Genomic DNA, 25,581 nt, shown 5'->3' with positions numbered 1-25,581 from the left:
TTATTGAAAAACCCACAGATAACATCATAACTAAATGGCAAAAAAACTGAAAGCTTTTCCTCTGAGATCAGCAACAAGACAAAGATATCCACTTTCACTCAACATAGCCCTGGAAGTCCCAGCTGCAGCAATCAGATAAGAAAAAGAAAAGGCATCCATATTGGTAAGGAAGAAGTAAAACTACCACTATTTGTAGACAGGATACTATTCATAGGAGAAATCATACGGAAACCATCAAAAATCTACTAGAACTGGTAAATTAATCCTGCAAAGTTGCATGATATTTGTTGGGACACCTGGGTGGCTCAGTGATTGAGCCTCTGCCTTCAAGTCAGGGAGTGATCCCGGAATTCCAGGATTGAGCCCCACATTGGGCTCCCGACAGGGAGCCTGCTTCTTCCTCTGCCTGTATTTCTGCTTTCTCTCTGTGTCTCTCATGAATAAATAAATAAAATCTTTAAAAAAAAGAATTTTTTTGCATTTCTATCACTAATAACAAAGTATCAGAAAGAGAAATTAAGAAATCAATCCCATTTACAATTGCATCAACAAGAATAAAATACCTAGGAATAACTTAAATAAAGGAAGTAAAAGATCTGTATTCTGAAAGGCTATAAAACATTGATGAAAAAAATTGAAGAGACATAAATAGAAAGATATTCCATGTTCATAGTTTGGAAGAATATTGTTAAAAATATCTATCCTACCCAAAGCAAGCTACAAACCTAATGCAATCCCCATCAGAATACCAACAGCATTTTTCACAGCTAAAACAAAAATCCTAAAATTTGTATGGAACCACAAAAGACCCCAAGTAGCCAAAGCAATCTTAAGAAAAAAAGAACAAAACTGGAGGTATCATAATCCCAGATTTCATGATATACTACAAAGATGCAATAAAGTAGTATGGTATTGACCAAAAATAGACATTCAGATCAATGTACAGAATTGAAAACCCAGAAATAAACAAACCCACACTTAGATGGTCAATTAATTTACAACAAAGGAGGCAGGAATATACAACAGGGGAAAAGATATCCTCTTCAACAAACGGTGCTAGAAAAATTGGACGGCTACATGCAAAGGAATGAAACTAGACTACTTTCTTATACCTTACATAAAAATGAACTGAAAATGGTTTAGAGACCTAAATGTGAGATCTAAAAGCCATAAAATTCCTAAAAGAAAATTTAGGCAGTAATTTCTTCAACATCAGCCATAGAAACACTTTCTAGATAGATCTCCTAAGGCAAGGGAAACAAAAGCAACACTAAACTGTTGGGACTACACCATAATAAAAATATTTTGCACAGCAAAGGAAACCGTCAACAAAATCAAAAGGCAACCCAGTGAATGGGAGAAGGTATCTGTAAATTATATATCCAATAAGGAGTTAACATTTAAAAAATATAAGGAACTTATACAACTCAACCCCCCAAAAACAATCGAATTAAAAAATAGAGGACTTGAATAGACATTTTTCCAAAGAAGACATAAAAGTGGCCAACAGACATATTAAAAGGTACTCAATATCGCTAATCTTCAGGGAAATGTAAATCAAAAGTACAATGAGATGTCACCTTACACTGTCAAATGGCTAGTATCAAAAAGACAAGAAATAACAAGTATTGGTGAGAATGTAGAGAAAAAAAATCCTCATGCACTGTTGGTGGGAATTGTAAAAATTGGTACAACCACTGTGGAAAATAGTATGGAGGATTAGCAAAAAATTAAAAATAGAACAACCATATGATCCAACAATGCCACTTATGGGAACCTATCTGAAGAAAGCAAAACACTAATTTGAAAACATATAATGTTTACTGCAGCGTTATTCACAATAGCCACGATATGAAAGCATCCCAAGTATGCATCCACAGATAAATGGATTTAAAAAGGTGGTATATCCATACAATGAAATATTATTCATCCATAAAAAGGATAAGATCTTGCCATTTGTGACAATATGGATGGCCCTAGAGTACATCATGCTGTGTATGCTGTGTGCAATAACCCAGACAGAAAGACAAATATCATATGATTTCACTCATGTGGAATTTAAGAAACAAGACAAACAAACAAAAAAAATAAACTCTTAAATACAGATCAAAAACCGGTGGTTGCCAGACATGGGATGGGGGGATGGGAGAAATAGATAAAAGGGATTGAGGGGTACAAACCTCTAATTAGAAAATAAATAAGTCACAGAGATGAAAAGTACCGCACAGGAAATATAATCAATGAGATTGTACTAATGTTGTTTAGTAACAGATGGTGACTACACCTATTGTGGTGAGTATCCAACAATGGAAAGATTTGTGGAATCATTATATTGTATACCTGAAACTAATACTGAATGTTATACTTAAAAAAAAAAAAAAAGGCACTTCTTTAGGCAGTCTTACAAAACTTACCTGCATGATTACTACTTATGAAGCAAGAACACTGTAACAAAATAGAAGAGATGTTTTACATACTTAAGAATAAACACTTAAAGCATTAAGATATGAGCTCAAAATCCAGCCCTATGTGAATGGAGGACCTGTTTGAAGCACCTGGAAGATTGACAATCAAGCTTAAAAGAACAAATCTAAGCCAGCCCAACGACTGTAAGGCTCACTTCTTTGAGGAACCCCCTTTACACACCAACACTTTCTTCTTAGTTTTCCAAATACCATGCATACCTAAACACTGGCCACAGGGAAGGGGGATATGTAATAGGCTATTTCCCCTAAACTTGATACTTTAGAGATTTTTAATTTAGTGACAACAGTAATGACCATTTATGAACTGTGACCATCACATTAATTTTATGAGGTAGACTAGATAGGTTTTATTGTTGTTAATTGGAATTAACACCCCTTTATAGACAATTTAGCCAAGGCTTAGGGAGATCTACATGACCAGCAAAGTTTACATGGCTATTAAGTGGCAGGCATGGGAACAGAATTCTGATCTGACATGTAGAATAGTACATTCTATGTTATTTTTGCTGCTATTTTAATAAAATGGATTTCGGTGTAATGTAGTTCAAGACATCATACCTGTCTATCCTCTAGCTAGATTATGAAATTTCACATTGGATGACTGGCAAATTACGGTCAAAAAAATTTCTCTATGATTATGGATGGAATATGATTGATGAAACAAGAACTGCCTGAGATGACCAGCTAGATAAACAATCTAAATGGTCACTAAGGAAATGTTCAAAATGTCTGCCTAAACAAAAAGCCATAGCTATAAGCTATAAAAATTTACTTATGGATATAATTTGCCATACCAGGATCCTTTGCACTGCTGGTATGTACTGCAGCTTTGGTGAAATTGAACAAGACTCTTTCTTTCCTCAAGACACTTTACTTCCATTTGTCAGAAAATTATAAAATATTCTAATATACTATATCTGTAGTGTGATTGGCACTCTTTTCAATGTGATGCCTTGTAATGTGCAAACTGCATGACCATGTACCAAATTCTCCTCAAAATGGTAGCTCAGACACCTTCTGAGCCTCTGTGTGTGAAAAGTCACTTGTCAGTTAAACTAAGGAATTACTATGACACGGAGAGGAGACTTCAGTAAGAAAACAGACATGAGAAATCAGGGTAATTGGAAGCAGTTTGGCAGAAAGCGGATAATATTTTTAAAAAGGAATAAGGTAACTGATTATTATTGAGACACCTACAAAATTTTAAGTCCTGAAGAAAAAAGGGGCTAAATAATAGCCTTTTCCCTAAGTCTTTGGCAATCGATGGTGGCCATGCATGTCTGAATTCAGAAATTCAAGTCTATAAAATATAGTATTTTCACCCATGAATGTATTGAGGCAAGTAATTGACTTGAAGACAAGTTCCACCATATTAAATAATCACGGACCAATCTCTTGTCCTCAATGAGCCTCAGCTTCCCCACTTGTAAAAAGGAGGCATCTTAAATAATCATGAAGCTCTTTTCCACTTCTAAATTTCTATATTTCTATATTTCTAAATTTCTATATTTCCTTACAAACCAGCTAGTGAAATGGCTGATTTCAGCAGAATTCCACTAAAACTCAGGGTGCCTCTTATTGTCATGAAAGCTGTGAGTAAGTACCATGGAATCTAGGTGCCCCAGTTCCTCTTTCTTCTTGGCAGCATTTACTCTCATGTGCTCAGGTATCTTATAGTCTGGAGCTGTCTTCAGATTGAAGTCTCCCATATACAGCTGGGCCTCTTTGATGGCTTGAACATCTCTGGGATCTTCAAAATCATCCTGCGGTTTACTCTTGTACCTATCAGAAAAATAGGTAACCCAGACACAAATGTAACAATAAACTTAGTTTGTCCACTATATGTATATAATCAAATTCAGTCATAAAGCAAAAGTATAATTCTGGGCCTGTGGTACTTTTGTCCATAAACCCCAAGCATTTTTTTAAGTCAATGACTACAGACTTTTGTCAATTTACAATAGGGTTATGTACCAATAAACCCATACTTGAAAATATCATAAATCGCAAATGCATTCAATACACCTAAGTTTAGCCTAGCCCATCTTAAACATACACAGAACTCTTAAATTAGCCTACAGTTGGGAAAAATTAATACAAAGCCCATTTTACAATAAAGTGTTAAATATCTCATGTAATTTATTGACTGCTGTACTGAAAGTAAAAAACAGAATGGTTGTAAGTGTATTGATAGTTTATCCCCATGACTGTGTAGCTGACTCAGAGCTGTGGTTCACTGCTCTGTCCAGTATCATGAGAAAGTATTACATTGCATATACTTGTAGCCTGAGAAAATAACAAAATTCAAAGTACAGTTTCTACCGAATGCAAATCACTTTCACCCTATTATAAAGCCAAAAAAAATCATAAGTTAAACCATCATAAGTTGGGGACCCTCTGTATTTTTAAAGCACCTCAAACAAAGTAATAATGAAACAAGTAAAAACTAATTACCAGACAGTGCTGAAATAATTGGAATCATTTTAAGGCTTCGGTTCACTTCTAAGTGATTTATATTAAGATGACTATTTATTCCTTCAGTTGACATCAAGCAACAGTGGTAATCAGTAAAAAGTTAATTTACCTTCTTTTAGACAACATAAGTATCAGAAAATTTTCAAAAAAAGGCATTATAGTTAAAAATGACTGCCTCCTGCTCTCTCCAAATTCCATGGAAATGATGGTGTGGAGATATTAAAGGGAATAAATCAGGAAGGCTGAGAATAAGATAGAAAGCTATGAGCAAATCGGTGATAGAAATTTTAAAGGATAAATCAGACCAGAGAAAACTGTGGCCCAGAATATCCAGGGGAAGGCTACAAAAAGGATTGGATATGATCTTATTAGTAGAGATCCTAGGAGGCTCCAAGCACAGACCTAAGAAGATCCAACCTACCTAATTCTTTAAAGTGAAGCTTATCAGTCAACATGAACATGTGCACATAGCTTACAGTCAGCCCTTTAGGAAAACAAACACATACAATAACAGAGGAAACACACATTGTCTAATGTACTAATTGACAATTATTTGGGAGAGAAGGAAGTAAAGGGAGGAAGGATGAATGGAAGGAAGAGAGGGAGGAAGGGAAGGTAGAAGGAAGGAAAGAAGAAAAGAAAAAGAAAAAGCAAGTAGATACTTTGGCTCCAGGCATGTGAGAGAAACAAGGTCCATAATTATCCTCATGCTATAAAAGAAAACTAAACAAAAAAAAAAACATGAAACAACTATGTTCAGACATGGAATAATTGGCAGCATAGGGCTATAATTCATGTGAGAAGCGAAACAAAATAACTAATCATTACTATCTCTATTTCTATGGAGGAAATTATCAGACTGTAAAAGAGGGATGAGATACCAAATATGAGTCCAGTAATCTCACTGATTAATTACAAAGATAGAGTTCAGAGAGGCCAGAGTGGTTAGAATTTTGTGGAAAAAAATATCAGAGCTACACACAAAACAATACCTTTAGAAATTCACATAGGGCTGTCTGGAGTTTTTGGGCAAGTATTAACCTGTATATGTGTAGTGTGAAACATCATGAAAATAAATGAGGAATATCTGGGGAAAATACCATTACTGGGAAGCTATAAGGCAAACAATTCTCGTAGTTTACACATGGCTGGAAATCACCTTTGAGTTCATCAGCTGGAGAGACCTTATTAAAGGGAGGGAACATTCAGTAGAGACCTTGAAAGAGTCATGCCTTCAAAGTAGGAGAAATAAAAGATCTAGACATTATCAGCAATCATCCAGTCCTCACTGACATTTACAGAAAACTACACCAAAGAATACAAGAAAATATATTCTTTTTGAAGCACACATTGAATTTTCATGAAGATAGATTCTATGCAGGCCCACTCACCTCACAATAAATTTATCAGAATTTAAACCATGTAAACTGTTGGGTAATTATACAACATACTTAAAAATAAACTATGGGGGCACCTGGGTGACTCAGTTTGTTAAGCCTCTGACTCTTGATTTCAGCTCAGGTCATGATCTCAGGGTTGTGAAATCAACCCCTGCATCCAGCTCTGCACTCAGCACTGAGTCTGCTTGAGTTTCTCTCTCTCCCACTCCTCCTGTGCCTCCCCCTACGTGTGCTTGCTCACTCTCTTTAATCTCTCAAATAAAATAAATGTTTTTTTAAAAATCACAATCAGCAAGAAATCACAAGGGATATTAGAAAATATTTTATACAAAATGATGCTGAAAATATATCAGAACTTATAAAATGAAGTTCAGTGTTTCATTTATACTTTAAATTTATACTTCAATTTATACTTTAAATGCTTACAATTTAAAAAGTATAAAATCAAAGCTTACAGCTCAAACTTAAAACTTAAGCAGCAAGAAAGAAAAGAATTAACTAAACTCGAATTAATTAGAATAAATGATGTAGAACAGAAAAATCAATGACATAGAAAGAAGCTGACAAGCAATATTTCTAAAAATCTATGACCAAAAGTTAGTTCCTTGAAAAGATCAAATCGATGTCTTTTGCTGGAATGATCAAGAAAAAGAGAGAAAATACAAATTAATTATGTCAAGAATATTTTAGTATATGTGCTGCCAAAGTGAGCACTATGTCAAGAATAAAACAGAGGACAATACAACAGACACTACAGAAGTAGAAGTAAAAGGTCAATAGTATGAACTATTTTATGCCAATAAATTTATTCCTCAAAAGACACAAATTATCAAAATTGATCTAAGAGAAAATATAAAATCTGGATAGCACTATATCCATGAAAAAATGGAATTTGTATTTATACCTCTCAAAGAATATTCCATGTCAGTTGGCTCATTGACAAATTTGATTAAATATTTAAGAAATAAACAATATGAAGCCTACATGGTCTTTCAGAAAATAGAAGAGAAAGGAAAACTTCTCATCTCATTTTATGAAACTAATATTACCCTGGTAAGAAACCAGAAAAGATATCACATAACAATAAAACCAGAGACCAGTATTCTTCATTTTTAAAAAACCACAAAAGTCCATAACAAAATACCAGCAAATCAAATCTAGCAATATATATTTTTGGAAAATATCAAATGCCTATTTTTTTCCAGTTTACTGAGACATGATTGACATGTAATATTGTAACAGTTTAGGGTATACAACATAATGATTTCATACACGTATCTATTACAAATGTTTGCCTCCATAAATTTAGTTAACATCTGTCCACAGTTACAATTTTTTCTTGTGACAAGAAGTTTTAGGAACTATTCTCTTTCAAATACATAATATAATTGTTAACTAGTCATCATATTGTATATTACATCTCTAGAACTTATCTTATAAATAGGAGTTTGTATTATTTGACCACCTTCATTCCCAACTCCTCACCTCTAGCAATCATCAATATGTTCTGTTTCAATGAGTTCAGATTTTTTAGATTCCCATAAGGAAAATCATATAGCATTTGTTTTTCTCTGACTTATTTTACTTAGTATAATGTCCTCAAAGTCCATTTGTATTGTTGCAAATGGCAACATTTCTCTTTCTCAAGCTGAAAAATATTCCCATGTATATGTGTACCATAATTTTTTATTCATTTAACCATTAACGGAGACTTGGGATGTTTCCATATCTCAGCTATTGTTACCAACACTGCAATAAACATGGGAGTGCAGACATCTCTTCAAAGACCATTTTAGTTTTCTTTGGATATATACACAGAAGTGAGATTGCTGGACCATATGGTAGTCTTTTTTTTTTTTTTTTTTTTTTTGAGAAACCTCCATACTGTTTTCCATAGTGGCTGCACCAATTTATGTTCCCATTAATAGTGCACAAAAGAAAAAAAGTGCACAAAGTTTCCTTTAGTCCACATTTTTGCCAGTACTTGTTAGCTCTTGTCCTTTTAATGATAGGTATTCTAACAGGTATGAGGTGACTTCATTGTGGTTTTGTGTTTCCCTGATGATTAGTGATGTTCTGCACTTTTTCATATACTTAACGGCCTTTTGCAGGTCTCCTTTGAAAAATGTCTATATATGTCCTCTGTTCACTTTTAAATCTTTTTCTTTTGCTATTAAGTTGTAAAAGTTCTTTATATATTTTGGCTATTAACCCCTTATCAAATATAGGATTGTGAATACATTCCCTAAGTTGCCCTTTTATTTATTTATTTTTTTGATGGTTGCCTTTACTGTACATAAGCTTCTTAGTTTGCTATAGTCCCACTTGTTTATTTTTGTTTTTGTTGCCTTTGCTTTTGGTTTCAAGCCTTAAAAAAATCATTGCTAGGACACCCCCCCCCCCCCATTGGGACTTACAACCTATGTTTTCTTCTAGGAGTTTAATGGGTTCAGGTCTTACATTCAAGTCTTTAATTCATTTTGCATTAATTTTCACATATTGTGTGAGATACTGGTCCAGTGTAATTCTTTTGCATGTAGTAGTTCAGTTTTCTCCACACCATTTATTGGAGAGATTAACCTTTCCATTATATATTATTGGGTCCTTTGTCATAAATTGATCACATATGCATAGGTTTATTTCTGGTCTCTCTATTCAATTTCATCAATTGAGTCTCTGTTTTTATGCCAGTGCCATGCTGTTTTCATTGCTATAGATTTGTAATATAGTTTGAAGTCAGGTTAGCTTTGTTTTTCCTTCTCAGGATGGCTTTGGCTATTCAGGGTCTTTTATGGTTCCACCCAATTTTTAGGATTGCTTTTACTATTTTTGTGGAACTTTGATAGAGACTGCATTGAGTCTGTAGATTTATTAAGTCTTCTAGTCCATGCATGAAATGTCTTTTATTTATATCTCCTTCTTTAATTTTCTTTCATCAATGTCTTATTGTTTTCACTGTACAGGTATTTCATATCCATGTTTAAATTTATTTGTAAGTATTTTATTCTTTTTTTTAAGATTTTATTTATTCATGAAAGACACAAAGAGAGAGAGGCAGAGACAAAGGCAGAGGGAGAAGCAGGATCCCTTCAGGGAGCCCGATGTGGTACTCAATCCTTGAGCTCCAGGATCACCCTGAGCCAAAAGTAGAGCTTAACCGCTGAGCCATCCAGGCATCCTATATTTTATTCTTTTTGATGCAATTGTAATAGGATTGTTTTCCTAATTTCTCTGAGGGTTGTTAATATATAGAAACACAACTGATTTTTATATATTTATCATATCTTGTCATCTTGAATGAAATCATTTATTATTTCTAACAGTATTTTGGCAGAGTTTTTAGGATTTTCTATATATAATATGTCATCAGCAAATAGATGCACTTCCTTCCCAATTGGATGTGTTTTTTTTTTTTTTCTTGCCTAACTGTTCTAGCCAGGACTTCTACAATTATATTGAAAAGAAATAACGAGACTGGGGATCCCTGGGTGGCGCAGCGGTTTGGCGCCTGCCTTTGGCCCAGGGCGCGATCTTGGAGACCCGGGATCGAATCCCACATCGGGCTCCCGGTGCATGGAGCCTGCTTCTCCCTCCGCCTGTGTCTCTGCCTCTCTCTCTCTCTCTGTGACTATCATAAATAAACTAAAAAAAAAAAAATTATAAAAAAAAAAAAAAGAAAAAGAAATAACGAGACTGAACATCCTGGTTCCTGATTTCAGAGGGAAAGCTTTCAGCTTTTCACCACCGAGTATGATATTAGCTGTCAGTTTGTCATAAGTAGCCTTTATTATGCTGAGGTATGTTCCTGTTATATCCAGTTTGGTGAGAATTTTTATCATGAGTAGATGTTGAATTTTGTCAAATTATTTTCCTGCATCTCTTGAGATGCTATGATTTTTGATGGCTTGCACAATCACAAAGGTCTGAAAGACAACTGAGTTCGGCTTGGCCTGAACTCAAGATGGCAACATAGGAAAACCTTGAACTCCTCTCTTCCACAGACACACCAAATCTATACCTATTTATAAAGTAATTTCTTCCAAAGAATAACTGAGGGCTGACAACACAGCTTCTGCACAACAAAAGATAGACCACACAAAGAACAACGAGAGATGAATACACAGTAACAAAGGGAACCACCACTCCTGACACTGTGAACTACAATGGAGGTATAGGACTGAGACACCATGAGCAGATTAGTTTACACTTCTGACACTGAACTGCAATGGGGCTGAGGGACCATGAGCAGATTAAAGCTTTAGTTTAAAAAGGCATCTAGAGACAGAAGTTAAGATGGAGGAGTAGTAGGACGACTCTGGGATTGCCTCACCCCTTGAACACAGCTAGATTGACATTAAATCATTTGGAACACCTAGGATATTAGTCTGAGGATTGGGAGAATAATCTTCATGGCCAGAAGTAGTGAATGTGGCAAATATGAGGCATGTAGATGTGAACTGAGGGAGAGAAAAGCCACAGTGAGGAGGGAGGCCTTTCTGCAGAGAGAGAAAGGGAGGGGGAAAGAGAGAATAGCACAGTGGGTTCATGCAAGAAAAACACCTGCCCCAAACCACTGACTGGGGAGTTGAAAGAAACTGAGTATTGCACATTTTTGCAAGGAGTGTGTAGAGCTCAAATACTAAGGTTTTGGAAGTGAGTGATTTTCACCAGAGTTGAGCCATGGTGGATGCTCCTGGGGAAGAGAAATGCACAGGCCTGGAAGCAGAAAGCATGGTGTAGGGATCCCCCGCATCACACTGGGAGAGAATGCTCCCCTTCCTGGAGTACATCTGAAAGAAGATATATTGGCTCTCCAAGGACAAGAAAAAAAAAAACCTGCATGTGCCATTAAGCAGGTCTTCACCTGCATGGGATATAGGTGCACACAGAGGTGCATTCGTGCAGATGCGTGACTGTTTCTGGGATGAAACAGCACCAGTCAAGGTAAGGCTCTCTCCTAGCGGAGGGCAGCAGATCTGTATCATGCCACGTCATTAGATTTGGAGTCTTAAATCCCATCTGTGCACCAGAGATAAAAGGCAGGAGACCTGTGGTGTCAGGCATGCCAATAGTGCCAAGCACAGAAAAGGTAAGGGTAGGGATCTGACAAAAGCCTGGAACACAAGGGAGATTGCTCATTCTTTTGTGAGGACTTCTCAGTGTCAGGCACCAGATTCCCTGTCCTGAGAGTAGAGAGTGGGGTGGCCCCATTTTCTCCCTTGCCACCAATATAGTCAGACTTCAGTGAGAAACTCAACACCCCCAGTGGAGGTGGGACCCACTTACAACCAAACCCCACCCCCCTGTGCCCTGCAAGTGTGTGGTTACTAGGCAAATCTGACTATGAGCCAGAGCACTCTCTGAAAAAAAGAGGTAAAAAGAAAGGGAGCAACAATAACAAAAAAACCAAACAGACTAACAAAAATCTATAAGCCCGATTCCAAAGAAAAAGGGGGGAAAAGAGCAGCCCAAACACAACAGCAGAGTGCACATAGATACACTTTCTGAAGTGCACATAGATACACTTTCTGATATTGTATGATCCCTTCTTAATATAGCGTTACTCTCAGGAACAGGAAACATACAAAACGACAAGATGGAGGAATTCTCCCCAAAAGAAAGATGCAGAAGAAATCACACCCAGGGATTTTCTCAAAGCATATAGAAACAAGATATATGAATAAGAATTTAGAACAACAGTCGTAAGAATACTAGTTGGGCTTGCAAAAGGCATAGAAGACACCAGAGAAACCCTTTCTGCAGAGATAAAAGACCTAAAAACTAGTCAGGCCAAATTTTTTAAATGCCATCACTAAGATGGAAAACAACTAGATGTAATCATCACAGCGAAGATGGAAGAACCAGAAGAATGAATTAGAATAGAGAAGATAAACTATGGAAAATGATGAAGCTGAAAGTAAGAGGGAAAGAAAACTATTAGATAATGAAGGTTGATTTAGGGAACTCAGTGATTCCATAAAGTGCAAAAATATCCATAACATAGGGATTCCAGAAGAAGACAACTAGTAAAAAGAGGCAGAAGGTTTATTTGAACAAAATCATAGCTGAGAACTTTCCTAATCTGGGGAAGGAACCAGGCACTCAAATACAAGAGGCACTGAGAACTCCCCTCAAAATCAACATAAACAGGCTAACACCTAGACATATCACAGTGAAGCTAGCAAAATACAAAAAAGAGAGAGAGAGAGAGAGAGAGAGAATTCTAAAAGCAGGTATGGACAAAAGGTCCTCAACCTACAAGGGTAGACACAGAGGGTTAGAAGCAGATGTGTCTACAGAAACTTGGCAAGCCAGAAAGGACTGGTATGTGAAATATATTCAATGTGCTAAGTGGAAAAAATATGCAGTCAAGAATACTTTATCCAGCAAAATGGTCATTCAGGCTAGAAGAAAAGATAAAGAGTTTCCAAGAGAAACAAAAACTAAAGGAGTTCATGAACACTAAGCCAGCTCTGCAAGAAATGTTAAAGTGGACTCTTTGAGCAGAAAAGAGACCAAAAGCAATAAAAACTAGAAAGGAATAAAGACAATCTACAGGAACAGTGACTTTACAGGTAATGCAATGGTACTACATTTATATCTATCAATAATTACTCTCAGGCACCTAGGTGGCTCAGTTGGTTAAGTGTCTTTGTCTCAATTCATGATCCCAGGGTCCTGGGATTGAGCCCCATATTGCACTCCCTCCTTAGTGGGGAGCCTGCTTCTCCCTCTCCTTCTGCCACTTCCCCTACTTGTGCTCTTTCCTTATCTGTCAAATAAATAAAGTACTTTTTAAAAATAATAATTACTCTGAATGTAAATGGACTAAATACTCCAATCAAAACACATATGGTATCAGAATGGATTAAAAAAAAAGCAAGACCCATTGTTATGCTGCCTACCAGAGACTCATTTTAGACCCAAAACCACCTCCAGATTGAAAGTGAGGGGGGTGTTGAGAACCATTTATCATGCTAGTAGACATCAAAAGAAAGCTGGGGTAGCCATACTTATATCAGACAAACTATTTTAAACCAACGATTGTAATAAGAGATGAACAAGGACACTATATCATACTAAAGGAGTCTATCCAACAAGATATAACAATTGTAAATATTTATGCTCATGGCTTGGGAACAGCCAAATACATAAATCACTTAATAACAAATTTAAAGAAACTCACTGATAATAACACAACAATAGTAAGCGACTAACACCCCACTCACAACAACAGACAAATAATCTAAATAGAATATCAACCAGGAAGCGATGGCTTTGAATGACACACTGGACCAAATGGACTTAACAGATATATTCCGAACATTTCATCTTAAAGCAGCAGAATATGCATTCTTTTTAAGTGCACATGGAACATTCTCCAGAAGAGATCACATACTGGGCCACAAATCAGTGTTCAACCAGTACCAAAAGCCTCAGATCATACCATCATATTTTCAGACCACAGTACGATGAAACATGAAGTCAACCACAAGAAAAAAAATTGGAAAGACCACAAATACATGGAAATTAAAGAACATTCTACTAAAGAATGAATGGGTTAACTAGGAAATTATAGAATATTAACTTTTAAAAATACACGGAAGCAACTGAAACTGGAAATAAAACCATCCAAAACCTTTGGGATTTAATAAAGGCAGTCATAAGAAAAAAGTATATAGCAATACAGGCCTTCTTCAAGAAGAAAAGTCTCAAATACACAATTTAACCTTACATCTAAAGGAACTGGAAAAAGAACAGTAAATAAAGCCTAAAACCAGTGGAGAAGGGAAATGATTAAGATTGGAGCAGAAATAAATGATATAGGAATAAAAACAGTAGAACAGATCAAAGAAACCAGGAGCTGGTTTTTTGAAAAGAACAAACCAAATCAATAAACCCCTAGCCAGACTTCTCAAAAAAGAAAGGACCCAAATAAATAAAATCATGAATAAGAGATGACAAACAACATCACAAAAATACAAAAAATTATAAGAGAATCTTATGGCAATTATATCCCAACAAATTGAGAAATCTGGAAGAAATTAATAAATTGCTGGGGATACATAGGTTCCTCAGTGGTTGAGCATCTGCCTTTCACTCAGGGTGTGATCCTGGGGGTCCTGGGATTGAGTCCCACATCAGGGTCCCCGCAGGGAGCCTGCTTCTCCCTTTGCCTATATTTCTGCCTCCCTCTCTGTGTCTCTTATGAATAAATAAAATCTTTTTTTAAAAAAAAGAAATTAATAATTTCTAAAAACATATAAACTACCAGAATGGAAACAGGAAGAAATAGAAAACCTGAACAGACCCACAACCAGAAAAGAAATTGAATCGACAACTGAAAATCTCCAACAAACATGAATCCAGAGCCAGATGGCTTCCCAGGGGAATTCTACCAAATGTTTAAAGAATTAATACCTATTCTGAAACTGTTACAAAAAATAGAAATGTAAGGAAAACTTCCAAACTCATTCCATGAGGGCAGCATTACCTTGATTCCAAAACCAGACAAAGATCCTGCTAAAGAAGAGAATTACAGGCTAAAATCCTTGATGATCAGGGATACAAAAAAATCTCAACAAGATACTAGATAATCAAATCCAACAGTACATAAAAGAATTATTCATCACAACCAAGTGGGATTTATTCCTAGGCTGCAGAGTGGCTCAGTATCTGCAAAATCAATGTGATACACCACATAAATAAAAGAAAGGACAATAACCATAAAATCTTCTCAACCGATACAGAAGAAGCATTTGATAAAATAGAGCAAACTTTCTTGATTAAAACTCTTCACATTTAGGGATACAGACAACATAACTCAATATCATAAACGCCATATGTGAAAAGCCCACGCAAATATCACTCAAAATGGGGAAAAACTTTTCCCCTAGAGTCAGGAACATGACAGGGATGACTGATGCTCAACATATTACTGAAAGTCCTAGCCTCAGCTATCAGACAACACAAAGAAATAAAAGGCATCCAGATCAGCAAGGAAGAAGTCAAACTTTCACCGTTTGCAGATGATGACATGATACTCTCTACATAAAACCCAAAAGACTCCACCCAAAAATCGCTAGAACTGATGCATGAATTCAGTAAAGTCACAGCATATAAAATCAATGTGCAGAAATCTGTTGCATTTCTATACACCAATAACAAAGCAGCAGAAAGAGAAATCAAGGAAACAACCCCACTTATAGTTGTACCAAAACCCATAAGATACCAGGGAATAAACCTAACCAAAGAGGTAAAAGATCCACATGCTGAAAACTCTTCAGTCTCTATAACACTTATGGAAGAACTTGAAGAAGTCACCAAAAAATGGAAAAACATTCCATGCTCGTGGATTGGAAGAACAATTATTTTTAAAATGTCTATACTACCCAAAACAATCTACACATTCAATGCAACCCCAACCAAAATACCACCAGCACTTTTCACAGAACTAGAACAAACAATCCTAAACTTTGCATGGACCCACAAAAGACCCTGAAGAGCCAAAGCAATCTTGAAAAAAGAAAAAAGCAAAGCTGGAGGCATCACAATTCCAGACTTCAAATTATATTACAAAGCTTTAGTGATGGTACTGGCACAAACACAGACACGTAGATCAGTGGAACAGAGTAGAAAATCCATAAATGAACCCGCAACTACGTGGTCAATTAATCTTCAACAAAGCAGGAAAGAATATCTAATGGAAAAAGGCCGTCTCTTTAACAAATGGTGTTGGGAAAATTGGAGAGCACCACGCAGAAGAATGAAACCAGACCACTTTCTTACACCACACACAAAAATAAATTCAAGATGGATTAAAGACCTAAATATGAGTCAGGAAACCCTTCAAATGCTAGAGGAGAATGCAGGCAGCAACTTCTTTGATCCTGGCTGCAGCCCATGATTTCTGGAAACAGTATGGAGGTACACTGTACAAGGCCAGCATTACCCTGATACCAAAGCCAGACTAAGACATTACATAAAAACAGAAGTATATGGTATTTGTCTTTCTCTGACTTATTTCACTTAGTATAATACCCTCTAGCTGCATCCATGTCATTGAAAATGGCAAGATTTCATTCTTTTTGATAGCTAAGTAATAGCCCATTGTGTCTATGTACGGATGGATATATATGTCTCACTTCTTTTCCCATTTATCAGTGGACATTTGGGTTCTTTCTCCATAATTTGCCTCTTGATGATAGTGCTGCTATAAACATTGGGGTGGAGGTGCCTCTTCAAATCAGTATTTTTGTATTTTGTATCCTTTGGATAAATATCTAGTAGTGCAATTGCTGGATTGAAGGTAGTTCTATTTTTAATTCTTTGAGAACATCCATACTGTTTCCAGAGTGGCTGCACCCATTTGCATTCCCACCCACAATGTAAGAAAGTTCCCCTTTCTCCTCATCTCACCAACATCTATTGTTTCTTAGGTTGTTAATTTTAGCCTTTCTGACAGGTGTGAGGTGGTATGTCATTGTGGTTTTGATTTGGATTTCCCTGATGATGACACGTGGAGCACCTTGGCATGTGTCTGTTAGCCATCTGGATGTCCTCTTTGGGAAAATGTCTGTTCATGTCTTCTGCCCGTTTCTTGACTGGATTATTTATTTTTTGGATGTTGATTTTGATAAGTTCTTTATGGATCTGGGTACTAGCTCTTCATCTGATATGTCATTTGCAAATATCTTCTCCCATCCACTGGTTGCCTTTTAGTTTTGTTGACTGTTTCCTTCACTGTGCAGAAGCTTTTTATTTTGATGGAGTCCCAATAGTTTCTTTTTCCTTTTGTTCCCCTTGCCTCTGGAGACGTATCTAATAAGAAATCACGGGCTGCAGCCAGGATCAAAGAAGCTGCTGCCTGCGTTCTCCCTAGCATTTGAAGGGTTTCCTGACTCATATTTAGGTCTTTAATCCATCTTGAATTTATTTTTGTGTGTGGTGTAAGAAAGTGGTCTGGTTTCATTCTTCTGCGTGGTGCTCTCCAATTTTCCCAACACCATTTGTTAAAGAGACGGCCTTTTTCCATTAGATATTCTTTCCTGCTTTGTTGAAGATTAATTGACCACGTAGTTGCGGGTTCATTTCTGGATTTTCTACTCTGTTCCACTGATCTACGTGTCTGTGTTTGTGCCAGTACCATCACTAAAGCTTTGTAATATAATTTGAAGTCTGGAATTGTGATGCCTCCAGCTTTGCTTTTTTCTTTTTTCAAGATTGCTTTGGCTCTTCAGGGTCTTTTGTGGGTCCATGCAAAGTTTAGGATTGTTTGTTCTAGTTCTGTGAAAAGTGCTGGTGGTATTTTGGTTGGGGTTGCATTGAATGTGTAGATTGTTTTGGGTAGTATAGACATTTTAAAAATAATTGTTCTTCCAATCCACGAGCATGGAATGTTTTTCCATTTTTTGGTGACTTCTTCAAGTTCTTCCATAAGTGTTATAGAGACTGAAGAGTTTTCAGCATGTGGATCTTTTACCTCTTTGGTTAGGTTTATTCCCTGGTATCTTATGGGTTTTGGTACAACTATAAGTGGGGTTGTTTCCTTGATTTCTCTTTCTGCTGCTTTGTTATTGGTGTATAGAAATGCAACAGATTTCTGCACATTGATTTTATATGCTGTGACTTTACTGAATTCATGCATCAGTTCTAGCGATTTTTGGGTGGAGTCTTTTGGGTTTTATGTAGAGAGTATCATGTCATCATCTGCAAACGGTGAAAGTTTGACTTCTTCCTTGCTGATCTGGATGCCTTTTATTTCTTTGTGTTGTCTGTTAGCTGTGGCTAGGAATTGAAGAAACAAAACAAATGAACTGGGGGCGGGGGAAGAAAACCAGGTACAGACTCTTAGCTAGAGAACAAACCAATGGTTACTAGAGGGGACATGTGTAGGATGATGGGTTAAATAGGTGATGGGGATTAAGGAGGGTACTTGTAACTAGCACCGGGTGTTGAATGTAAATGTTGAATCATTAAATTCTACACCTGAAACCAATATTACACTGTATGTCAACTAGCTGGAATTTAAATAAAAACTTGGGGAAAAAACTATAGGCCAATATCCCTGATGAATATAGATACAAAAATCCTCAACTAAATATTAGCAAACTGAATTCAACAATACATTAAAGGGACATCAGCAAGATCAAGTAGGATTTATTTCAGGGATGCAGGGATGCTTCTATACTCACAAATCAATTTAATTCATCATATTTACAAAGTAAGGATAAAAATAATATAATCATCTCAATATGTACAGAAAAGGCATTTGACAAAATCCAATATCAACTCATGATAAAAACTCTCAACACAGTGAGTGTAAAGGGAACCTTAACATAATAGAGGCATACATGGAAAAAACCAAATGGCTATCCTCAAACTCAATGGTTAAAAAAAAAGAAAGAGAGAGCTTTTCCTCTAAGATGAGGAACAAGAGAGATTGACTCTCATCCTTTCATTCAACATAATACTGGAAGTCCTAACCACAGCAATCATACAAGAAAAAGAAATAATAATGGAATATTACTCAGCAATAAAAAAGAATGAGGTCCTGCCATTTCCAAAACATGGATAGACCTAAAGGGCATTATGCTAAATAAAATAATTCATAGAAAGTCAAATATGATATTATTTCATTTCTATGTGGAATCTAAAAAACAAGTCTACAAACAACAACAAGCAAAATTAGACCCATAATCACAGAAAACAAACCATACTTACCAAAAAAGAGAAGGGTTTGGGAATGCACAAAATGAGTGAGGGGAATGGCAGGCACAGGCTTCCAATTATTAAATGTATAAGCTACAGGGCTGAAAGGTACAGCATAGGGAATATAGTCAACGGTATCGTAATAGCACTGTATGGGGACAGATGGTAGCTACACTTATGAGTATTGCATAATATATAGAGTTGTCAAATTATGTTGTACACCTGAAGCTAAACTGACATTGTGTGTCAACCATGCTTCAATTAAAAAATAAAGGTTAAACAGAGTTAGCATATTAAAGGAGCAATTCCTCTCCTAGGTATCCACCCAAGAGAGTTGAAAACACATGTCCACATAAAATTTATGTAAATGTTAACAGTGGCATTATTCATAATGGTGAAAAAGTGGAAATAACCTAAATGTGCTTCAACTGATGACATATAAATGTGATATGGATTATCTGGTCATAAAAAGGAGTGAAGTACTGACACATGCTATACCATGGATGAAAATGAAAGTCATATGAAGAAAAAAAAAAGCCAGTCACAAAGACCACAGAATCCATGTACATAAAGTGTCTAGAATAGACAAATCTGTAGACAAAAAAAAAAAGGTTGCTTAGACTTAAGAGGCACCTGGGTGACACAGTCAATTAAGTGTCCAACTTTTGATTTCAACTCAAATCACAGCTACAGGGTCATGAGATCAAGCCCATGTCCACATTTGGTGTGGAGCCTGCTTAATATTCTCTCCGTCCCTCTCCCTCTGTCCCTCTATGCCTTCCTACTCATGCTCTCTCTTTCAAAAAAAAAAGTGGTTGCTTAGGGCTAAGGATGAGAGTTTGGGGAAATGGAGAGTGACTGCTAATGAGTGGAGTTTTTTTGGGGCGGGGGGGTGGGTACTATGATATTAGAAAATAGTGGTAATGGTTGAACACCTCAATATACAAAAACTCCACTGAATTGGACACTAAATGTGTCAATTGTATGATAAAGAAAGACTGCTGACCAAAAATAACCTACCTGGCAAAGCTTTCCCTTAAGCATTGGGGGAAATAAAGAGTTTTCCAGACGTATGAAAGCTATAGGAGTTCATCACCACTAGTCCAGCCTAACAAGAAATGCTAAAGTCAGTTCTTCAAGCTGAAGTGAAAGGACACTGACTAGGAACAGGAAAACATGTATAAATTTCATTGATAAAGGCAAATATAAAGTTAAATTTGGAATACTCTAATATTTTAATGATGGTGAGTATATAATTTATAAATTTAGTATAAAGGTTAAAAGGCAAAGTATTAAAAGTAACTATAACTACAATAATTTGTTAATGGATATATAAAGTAAGAAAATACAAACTGCGACATCAAAAACAGTGTTGGGGGAGTTAAGTATGCTTTAGCATATGTTCAAAGTTAAGTCATTATCAGGTTAAAATAGATTGAAATGTTTTATGTAAGGCTCATAGTCATCACAAAGCAAAACCTTTAACAGATACAAACAACATAAAGAGAAAGAATCCAAACATACAGCAAAACTAGGTCATCCAGACCCCCCCAAAAAACCCCAAATCAATAAGGAAACATTGGACTTAAATAACAAGTTAGACCAGATGGACTTAACAAATATTTACAGACATTCCATTCAACAGTAGCAGGACACACATTCTTAAATGCACATGGAACATTCTTCAGGATAAATCACAGCAGGCCACAAAACAAGTCTTAATTAACTGAAAAAACTTGAAATCATATCATTTCTTTCCTAACCTCAAAGGTATAAGACTAGAAATCAACTACAAGAAAGAAACTGTAAAATTTATAAATATCTGGAGATTAACAACATAGTCTGGATAGCCAGTTGAGAAAAAAAAAATCAAGAGGATAAAATGTATATAGAGAAAATATTTATACAATTATTCTATAAACAAGGGAAACAAGAAGCAGTGGGATGTGTGAAGCAGTGGGATATGTAAAGGGACTTGAAGGCAGGTAAGGTAATTTTACATTTCATTCAAGTTGATAAAATGTCAACACCAGTAGACTGTGGTAAGTTGTGAATACATAATGTACTACCCAGAGAAAATGCTAAAAAAAGGTGTTCAAAGTGATACTCTCAAAAACATTATAATCGTATTGGAACTCTAAGATATTCAAGTAAACCACAGGAAATCATGAAAAATTAAAAACAAAAAACCACCGAGAACATTCTTTTTGATGGCTGAGTAATATTCCATTTTATATATATACCACATCTTCCTTATCCATTCATCTGTTGATGGACATCTGGGCTCTTTCCATATTTTTCAATGGCATGGATGGAGCCAGAGGATAATATACTAAGTGAAACAAGTCAGAGAAAGACAAATACCATATTATTTCACTCATATGTGGAATTTAAGAAACAAAACAGATGAACATAGGGGAAAGGAAGGAAAAATAAAATAAGATGAAAATTGAGAGAGAAGGAAACAGTAAGAGATGCTTAACTCCAGGAAACAAACTGAAGGTTTGCTAGAGGAGAGGTTGGCAGGGGGAAGGGATAATTGGGTGATGGGCATTAAAGAGGGCACTTGAAGTAATGAGCATTGACCATTATATGCAACTGATTAATCAATAAATTTTATATGCAACTGATTAATCAATACATTCTATCTCTGAAACTAACAAAAAATACAGAGAACAGAAAACAAAATATAAAGTAGCAGATATAAGCCTGAACTATCAATAATTATATATAAATATATAAGTAAATCCATGTGTAAATTACATAAGGGTAAATGGTCTTAATATACCAACTGAAGAACTGAGATTAATAGATTAAAAAACATAACCCTACTATATACAGTCAATGAAACATCAACCTCAAACAGGCAGCCTCAAGCAGAAGAATGAAAACCAATATACCATTCAAATACTGAATTCTTTCCCCTTAAGATCAGGAACAAATTCTAGAAGCTCCATTCTATTTCAATATTATACTGGAAATTCTAGCCAGTCCAACAAGAAAATAAGGGAAATAAGAGGCAAACAAACTGGGAAAAAATAACACTGTCCCTATTTACAGATGATAAGATTGTCTACACAGAAAATCCTAAGGAACCTACCAAAAGACTGTCAGAATATGACAGCAAGGCAACAGGATACTAGATACACACACACAAAAAAAAACCAATTGTATTTCTATACTAACAATGAACATGAGCACATAGATACCAAAATCAAAAGCAAATTATCATTTACAATTGCCAAAAAAGTGTCTAATTCTAACAAAATATGTGTAGGACTTTTATACAGAAACAAAACACTGATGAAAGAAATCAAAGGAAATCTAAATAAATTGAGAATCATACCATGTCCATGGATTAGAAAATTCAACATAATAAATATGTCAACCCCCCCACCCCCGCAACTGATACACAGGTTTAACACAATTTCTATCATAATTCCAGTTAGATTTTATTTGTAAGCGTAGACAAAATTATTTTAAAATTTATATAGAAAGGCAAAGTAACTAGAATGGTTAAGCAATATGGAAAAAAAAAAGAATACAACGAGAGGACCAATTTCAAGATCTATTACATAGCTACAGTAATCAAGATAGTATGTTATCAGCAAAGGGACAGACGCATAGATCAATGGAACAGAACATGAACCCAGAATTGGACCCACACAAATATGCTCAGATGACTTTGGACAAATGTGAAAATTGCAGAACCAATTCAGTGGAGGGAGGAGTGCTAGAGCAATCGCAAATCCACAGGCAAAACAAAACAAAACAAAAACAGGAAAAAACACCTGAATCTCACAACTTATACAAGAATGAACTCCAAATGGATCATAGACTTAAAAGTAAAATGTAAAACTATTAAACTTTAAAGAAAAATATAGGGCAACCCCGGTGGCTCAGCAGTTTGGCGCCACCTTCTGCCCAGGATGTGGTCCTGGAGACCCAGGATGGAGTCCCGCCTGGGGACTTCTCCCTCTGCCTGGGTCTGCTTCTCCCTCTGCCTGTGTCTCTGCCTCTCTCTCTCTCTCTGTGTCTCTCATGAATAAATAAATAAAATCTTTAAAAAAAAAAAAAAGAAAAATATAGTAGAAAATCACTGGGGACTAGGGCTAGGTAGAGTTCTTAAACTCAACACTAAAAACAAGATTGATAGAAGGAAAAAATGATAAATTGGGTTTAACAAAATTAAAAACTTTCACTATGCAAAAGGTCCCTATTAAGGGCATGAAAAGACAAGCTATAGACTAGGAGAAAATATTTTAAAACCACATAACCAACAAAGGACTTGTATCTAGAATATAAAAAGAAATTCAGAACTTAACAGTAAAATAGCAAACAATCTTATTTGAACATGCGCAAGACATGAAGAAACATTTCACCAAACATATGTAGGTGGCAAATAAAACAAAACAAAACAAAAGTGCTTCTTAAATAAAAGTACCCCATGCCTGAGTTTTTAAAAGTCAACTTTAGTTGATGAGAGACCTGAAGGCGAAAGCCAAAATTATAAGATATTAGAGCATAAAGAAAAATAACCTGATGGTAGGATAGATAGGAATTTCATAATCCTTAAAAATCTCTGACTGTATTCACAAAATGGAATTCCTGGGCCCCAAACCTTAAGGATGTTCCACTAAGGTATCACCACACTCAAATACCCAGCTGATCTGATTTCAATACTTCATCTCTGTTTCTATTTCAAAGATATCCTGAAACTCATGTTAAGAAGAAAGCGTATGGGTGAAAAAAGAAAAAAAAAGGAAAGAAAGAAGGAAAACAGAGAAAAAAAGAAAGAAAACAAAAATACACACACTTACAGTTCCTCCCATTCTTTTTTTCGCTGCTGAATCTTAAGCTGGGCCCTTTCAGCTTTTAATATAAGTTTCCTTGTTTTCTCAATTTGATTTTCCACCATAATTTCACTTAGGGTTTTAGGCCGAAATTTCTTCCCTTTCTCTATAATTGATTCTTCTGGCACACTAATGCTCCCACCTGCACAAAGAGTCAATATTTGTTTGTTTTCCATCTTCTTGTAACCTCAAAACGAAATTCTCAAACTTTTTTAAACCTCCCCATTTTAAAAAACAGGATATAATGAATCTGTAATTCATTTTGTTAAACAATGACCATCAATTGAACCCCAAAATAAGTCTTTTAGCATACAAAAATAAAGAGACCTAAGTCACAGCATTTGCTCCAAAGGACCTTATTGAAAAGTTGGCAAGATAAGACAAAAACAAGATAAATAACGAGAGGCTACTGACAGATACACTGGGAAATGGTTGGAATATTTGTTATATGGTGGGGGAAGGGGAAAACAAGCAAGTCCTATCTGACGTGTATAATTTGAGGTGACATTCACCAACTGCAGTGGTCTGGGGCCAATTAAAAAACTGGTCAGAAACATGCAATCAAACCTATGATTTAAGAGTTACGTATCTACTGAGGCAATTTCTTACTTTATGTTCAAGTTATGGAGAGATATAATTGGAAAAAAGTTAAATAATAATATGAGATGGTCATATGGTTATAACTCATGATTTCACTTCTCATTTCAAATATATGATAATATGGAAAAGCAGGAGTTTAGTGTGGCTTGAGTGATCATGGAAAGACTTTATAACAAAAGTGTAATTCAATCTGGGATCTCTAAGAATTGGTAGAATTCAGAGAAGAGAGGAATGAATTGGTCCCTCCAGTGGGAGCCTGCGTATAAAACTATCAGGCATAATTAGAGAGCAGTGAGCAAGACAATAGGCTAAAAATACTAGCAGAACAGTATGAAAATGCACTATTAATAGGAAACAGAATAAGGATATGCTGTGGAAGGACTAAATACTAGGAAAATGATTTCAGAATTTATCCCAGAGGCAGAAAGGAGCCATTAAGTTTTTCTCAATCAAGAGGATAAAGCGGCAGTAATATCAGTACTGTATCATGGGCACTAGCTGCAGTGCCTTTATTTTTGATTGGACTCTCCAAGTCATTCCCAGAATTCTTGTCTTCCTCCTATTCATCTGCAGTCACCCCGTGGGTGGTTACAAGAGGCAGGTCACAGAGATTAAGAGGTACTCTTTTCACACCTGAATTCTAAGCTCATCACTCTGTTTAAAGCACTTGCTCTTGGACAATATTTTGAAATATCATATTCAATCCCCACACTCTGGGTTAGGGTCCAAGAATCTGCAAGGAAACACTGCCTAGAAACTAGCAACTGGGGAAATCCTAGACTTAAGAATAGTTAGATGTTGGAAGAAATCAGCAGCATCAAGTACTCTAACCCACTCAGTCACATAACCAGGGTGGGTTTTCCTTAGCAGCACGCATTGAAGAGCTGGTGCGGAGCATTTGCTGGAGGAACATGGCTTCCCATTCTCAGCCATGCCACACCCCCCTATCTCTCTTGATTATGATTCCAAAGGAATAAGGAAAGGGAGGCAAGAGATTGAGCTCAAGCCATCAACAAAGGATCTGAAGGTTCTACCTATTTGAAACTTATTAAAGTA

General features: G+C 36.0%; 1 protein-coding gene across 1 annotated transcript in view; it reads right to left on the bottom strand.

Moving 5' to 3' along the window:
• Positions 1-25,581, bottom strand: part of CFAP44 (cilia and flagella associated protein 44) — a 129,756-nt gene that overhangs the window by 30,870 nt on the left and 73,305 nt on the right. Inside the window, exons 24-25 of the mRNA XM_041757344.1 lie at positions 23,893-24,067; positions 4,091-4,268 (exon numbers count right to left, since the gene is read on the bottom strand). Of these exons, the coding sequence (XP_041613278.1) occupies positions 4,091-4,268; positions 23,893-24,067 (353 nt within the window). The remainder of the gene's footprint in view (positions 1-4,090; positions 4,269-23,892; positions 24,068-25,581) is intronic.

The sequence above is a fragment of the Vulpes lagopus genome, chromosome 1 (assembly GCF_018345385.1).
Source record: "Vulpes lagopus strain Blue_001 chromosome 1, ASM1834538v1, whole genome shotgun sequence".
Lineage (NCBI taxonomy): Eukaryota > Metazoa > Chordata > Mammalia > Carnivora > Canidae > Vulpes > Vulpes lagopus.
The sequence above is the reverse complement of the archived record's forward strand: the minus strand, read 5'-3'. Positions and strand labels throughout refer to the sequence as shown.